The following is a 4755-nucleotide window of genomic DNA, read 5'->3' as shown; positions in this document are numbered from 1 at the left end:
CTTTGCATTCACTGCATGACTGCTTCTAGTTGATTATTCTCAATACTCACTTAAAAAAATATGTGATCTAAATAATATCATATCATGTATGTAAAATAGATGCTCTCAATAATAATTTTTATCTATATTTATTCTATAATTAAATTCACCAACCGCTGAGCGGTTAAATAAACAGCGCTCTTAAAAAGTAGATAAAGATTAGACATGCCTTAAAAAAAAAAACCGTTTACTAAAGTAGAGAGAGAGGAAAAAAAAAAGAGTTTTTATTAAATTAAAATTTAGCTAGTAGGCGAGTGTTGAGGTTGAGATTCCTATAAAAATCCGGACGAGGGACGCGCTCAACCATTCCCATTGAAACGTCCAATTTCTCTCTCTTTCTCTCTCTCTCTCTCTCTCATCTTATCGCATTGCAGCTTCGCCGAAGCCCCCTGTCAGATTCGAACAAGGCACCGTGCGTGTCTCTGGCCCCGAATCCCTGATCTGTTTCTGGTTTTTGGTACGTGTGCTACAACTCTTCTATTTTTTTTCCTATCCCTTTTTTTTTTAAATCTTTTAGCATGGTGCTTTCATTTGAAGGGATGGATCTCGTGAGTTTTTTTTTAAGCCTTGGGTTGGATTCTATTTTCGTTGCATTGTAGGGTTTGGTCGGTTTCCTGGCAAGAACAGGAGAAAATGGATGAAACGCTATAGGAAATGGCTCCTTTTTCTTAAAGATTACTCCTGCGATTCCGCTCTTTTTCGTTATTTTTTTTTTAATTTTCTCGAGAACCAAACGGAGAGGTAACGGCTATTTTATTTGTTGGGCTAATGATTAACGGCATTAACACTTTTTTAAAGAAAATATTAATAAGGCATGCACTCGACCTTGGGATTCTCCGATCTCTCTTCGCAACGTGCTTCTGGTTTCACTGCAGAGTTCACCCTTAGAATAGTAGTCTGAATTCCACTGATTTTGGGTTCTCTTTGACTGTTCTGTTTCATGCCACATCTTTTTCAAATGTTTTTAATGGGGCTTAGATTGGCTGCGACTTGATGTTCTTGTTTTTTCTTGCCGATGTTTAGAGTGTAATTATGAGCTCTATGGTTTTTTTTGCCGTCAGCATCCCGATTTCTTTCTAGTATTTGGGAGTTACAATTATTGAGCTTTGGGAGACCTTTGCGTCTGACCCAAAGGAAGCTTGTTCTCTGAACTTCTGTTGAAATGATCATCTCATCTTTGCTTGGTTCCTCACCGATCAGAGTACTATTCAGATGATTTTGACCATCAATCAATGCTAAATGAAGAATTCAACTATCATTAAAGATCCCGCAACGAAATCCATCATTAGCTGAAACTTAGGCCTAATTTGTTTTTATAGATGCGTTGAAATTAGAATTAAAAATTAAATAAAATATTGTTAAAATTTATTTTTTTAATATTATTTTTATTTTAAAATTTTTAAAAATTAATTATTTATTTTATTTTATGTGTGAATTTGAAAAGGTTATAATGATTAGATAAAATAAGTTAAGATGAATTGTAAAAATAAATTAGACCTTAATTTATAAATGAAGTTATCAATGTTATAGAAGATAAACGTTATAAATGAATTTATCAATTTTCTAGAAGATTAGTTATATTCTCCTACGCCACGGACTGCTCCTTGACCATTTGAAGGGCTGTAGTTGTTTTATTATGTTCTAGTTGCGCTGTTGGATTATGCTTGGAAGCTTTGCAATTTTTTCTTTTTAGTGAAATGATCGGATATGGTTGGTTTCGGCGTCTCACCTAAATCTGATCCAAAAGACTTGCCAACACCTTTAAGGGGCTGCAGTTTAATGGTCTTTATATTTTGAATAATGCTATTTTATCTTCTTATTTTTTGCTCTTTCATTTTGATCATGTATTTATTTATTTTTTAATTTTTTTTATTTATTGATTAAGAAAGTGACTATTAGTGTATTGATATATTTTTTATTTTTTAAAAATGTTTAAAGATGTTAAAAAAATATGAAAATAAAAAATATGAGTTTTGTCTGGCCGGCACGCCAGCTGTCACTGCTGCCGGCAGCCTAGCATTCCTCTTATATTTTCTCATATTGCACAGATAATTGGTGTGTTGGTTGGCTCAACCATTCGTTATCACACTCCCAGTGGGCCTAGAATGGAGATAAGTTGCAACTTGGAGTTGGTTTTGAAGAAGATAAATGGGAAACGACATCTTTAATGCAATATCGATTCCAAAAGAAAAAGAAAAGAAACCACTCACATGTATCATATGATGATTGTGGATACCTTTTTACTAATTTATTATCTTTTTAATCACTATTTCTTTATCTGATTAGAGATTGGGTTCCTGTCTAGTTCTTGTCTTATTTTGATTTAATAGAGAAGAGGTCTTGGCGCCTTCGGCAAAAGTAGAGTCCCGTGGTGGGGCCTTATCTGTTTGGTCCATTTGTTTGATTATAAGTTCCAGCTAGATAAAGTCCCATGGTGGGGTATATACTTTATATTTATTATTGCCACCATTCTTACTTTAATAGCCGTCCAACTGGTTATGTTTTTTATTCTGTTGGATCTCAACTCTAGATTTTGGGACATCTGTGGGGGGATTCATCACTAAAGTGCTTTCTTTGCTCTTCTTTATCTGTCACAGAATCAAAGGGTTATTGGTGGTCAAAACAAGGTCTAGCAACAAAGAATCAATGGCCTTTGAGCATTACTTTGCTCAGGAATGGAAATCTATCCAAGGTGTAGCAACAGGCTCGGAAAGTTCCAATGGTTGCTTTGACTGCAACATCTGCTTAGAATTTGCACACGAACCAGTGGTCACCCTCTGCGGCCACCTCTACTGCTGGCCTTGCATCTACAAATGGCTCCACGTCCAGAGTGCAGGCCTTGCCCCTGATGAGCATCCACAGTGTCCAGTTTGCAAGGCTGAAATATCTCACACCACCATGGTCCCCCTCTATGGCCGGGGCCAAACCCTTACCGAGGCTGAAGATGAAGTCAAGGCACCACATAGGGGTATAATTATACCTCCTAGGCCTGCGGCATGCAGCGTTCGATCTCTGATATCTACCATGTCTAATACTGTTCAGCAGCTTCCGTACCGTAATCCTTATCAGAACCAACAGTACGACCATGAACCTCATCCATATGGAAGCCATGGAGAGGATTCTACATCTCCATGGCTTAATCTTGGAGGTACTTCAGCAGGTTTCCAGCATCCGGCCGTTGGCATGTTCGGGGAAATGGTTTATGCAAGGGTGTTTGGGAATCCAGCGAGCTTATATGCATATCCAAACTCATATCACGTAATGGGGACTGGTAATAGCCCGAGGTTGAGAAGGCAGGAGATGCAAGCAGACAAGTCACTGAGCAGAATTTCATTTTTTCTTTTCTGTTGCTTTCTTCTTTGCCTTATAGTCTTCTGAATGTAGTTAACTACAGCTTTAAGTGGTAAAGAGTTTCGATCCTGGGAGGTTCGAACTCTTGGATGCAAAAGTCGATGATTTGCAAGATCCATGGGCACTGAGATTTAACCTGAAGACTGCACAAAAGCTTTTGCAGTCTTCAGAGAGTCTTTCGCCATAAAAAAGCATGAAAAAAGGGTGGTTATGAGATTTGTAACCACCCTTCCTCCTCTCCCCTGCTGTTTTGTGTACATTGTAAAGAGTACGGACTTGGAGCTTTTGAGCATGGATACAAATACTATTATATATCACAGTGATATTGTGATGAGATTTGCCTCAAGCAACTTGCCATCTTCATCCACCTTTTGTTTGAACATTCAAAGAGTAAATAAACACTCTCACTGATCTAATTTGAACACTTGCCCTTTTATCTACCATTAGATACGCATTTATTTCATTTTTCCTGTGCTTTTTAACCGGACCTATCATCAAAGTAACTCCTACGATATTTCAAAGCCAACTGAGCCACGCCTTGAAATTGTGATGCCATGATTCTGATTAATGATGTGAACTTCTCGGCGTGGAAGGGCTTCCTTTTCACACTGCAAATATAGCGTAATTTGATGAGCTAGATAAATTTAAAATTTTAAAACTTATAAATATATGGTGCGTCTACACAACCTAAGTAATTTTTGGTTATTGAACTTATTTCAAATCAATTATTGATTATATTTACTATTTTTTAATTTTTCATAAAAAAAAAGTTCAACTTATCTCACAAAATATTAATATTCACAACTCAACTCAACTCATTTTAACATCCAAACGCAATTCTAACTCTCTAAGGCCCCGTTTGAAACTTGGACTGAACTGAATTGAAATTTTAAGCTGCGTCTAATATTCAAACATTTAACTCTTAAATCACTAAACTCATCTTAACTCAAAATCTCTTTACATATAAAATTTACGACCTTTTTCATCTCAATAACTCTTTACACGTATGACTTACAATATTTTTTAATTTCACATAAATATATTTAAACTTATTTTAGGTAGATTCCATAATACTTACTTTACTATTTTAACCCAATACTATTTATAAAAAATTTAATTCAGCCTAGCATGCAAATGGAAAAAACACAAACACTAGTAAAAAATTTCAATGGCAACAGGTAGTCCAGCTTTGTAGTTGCAGATTACCTTCCATTGGGTAATGTGGTCGTTTCAAATATTTTGTAAATACTAGTGAAAAACTAATAAAAAAATAATAAAAAAATATTAAATAATAATGAATATTAAAAATAAAATAATAAATAATAATAATAAAATAATAAATAATAATACTCTCTTGCCCAAACT

General features: G+C 35.3%; 1 protein-coding gene across 3 annotated transcripts; it reads left to right on the top strand.

Moving 5' to 3' along the window:
- Positions 1-331: 331 nt before the first annotated feature.
- Positions 332-3724, top strand: LOC121266814 (E3 ubiquitin-protein ligase RMA1H1-like). 3 transcript variants are annotated; one of them, XM_041170642.1, is made up of 3 exons: positions 332-496; positions 639-780; positions 2637-3724. In XM_041170642.1, exons 2-3 carry the CDS (start codon positions 677-679, stop codon positions 3415-3417), a joined length of 885 nt encoding a protein of 294 aa, XP_041026576.1. In that variant the 5' UTR covers positions 332-496; positions 639-676; the 3' UTR covers positions 3418-3724. The 3 variants fall into 3 exon arrangements, with proteins under 3 accessions (XP_041026576.1, XP_041026577.1, XP_041026578.1); XM_041170644.1 differs by lacking the exon at positions 639-780 and adding an exon at positions 2088-2251 and having other exon boundaries at positions 338-496; XM_041170643.1 differs by lacking the exon at positions 639-780 and having other exon boundaries at positions 335-496.
- The last annotated feature ends 1031 nt before the right edge of the window (positions 3725-4755 follow it).

Source organism: Juglans microcarpa x Juglans regia, chromosome 5S (genome assembly GCF_004785595.1).
Source record: "Juglans microcarpa x Juglans regia isolate MS1-56 chromosome 5S, Jm3101_v1.0, whole genome shotgun sequence".
NCBI classification, from domain to species: Eukaryota; Viridiplantae; Streptophyta; class Magnoliopsida; order Fagales; family Juglandaceae; genus Juglans; species Juglans microcarpa x Juglans regia.
Note: the sequence above shows the minus strand (reverse complement) of the source record. Positions and strands in the feature narration are given on the sequence as shown.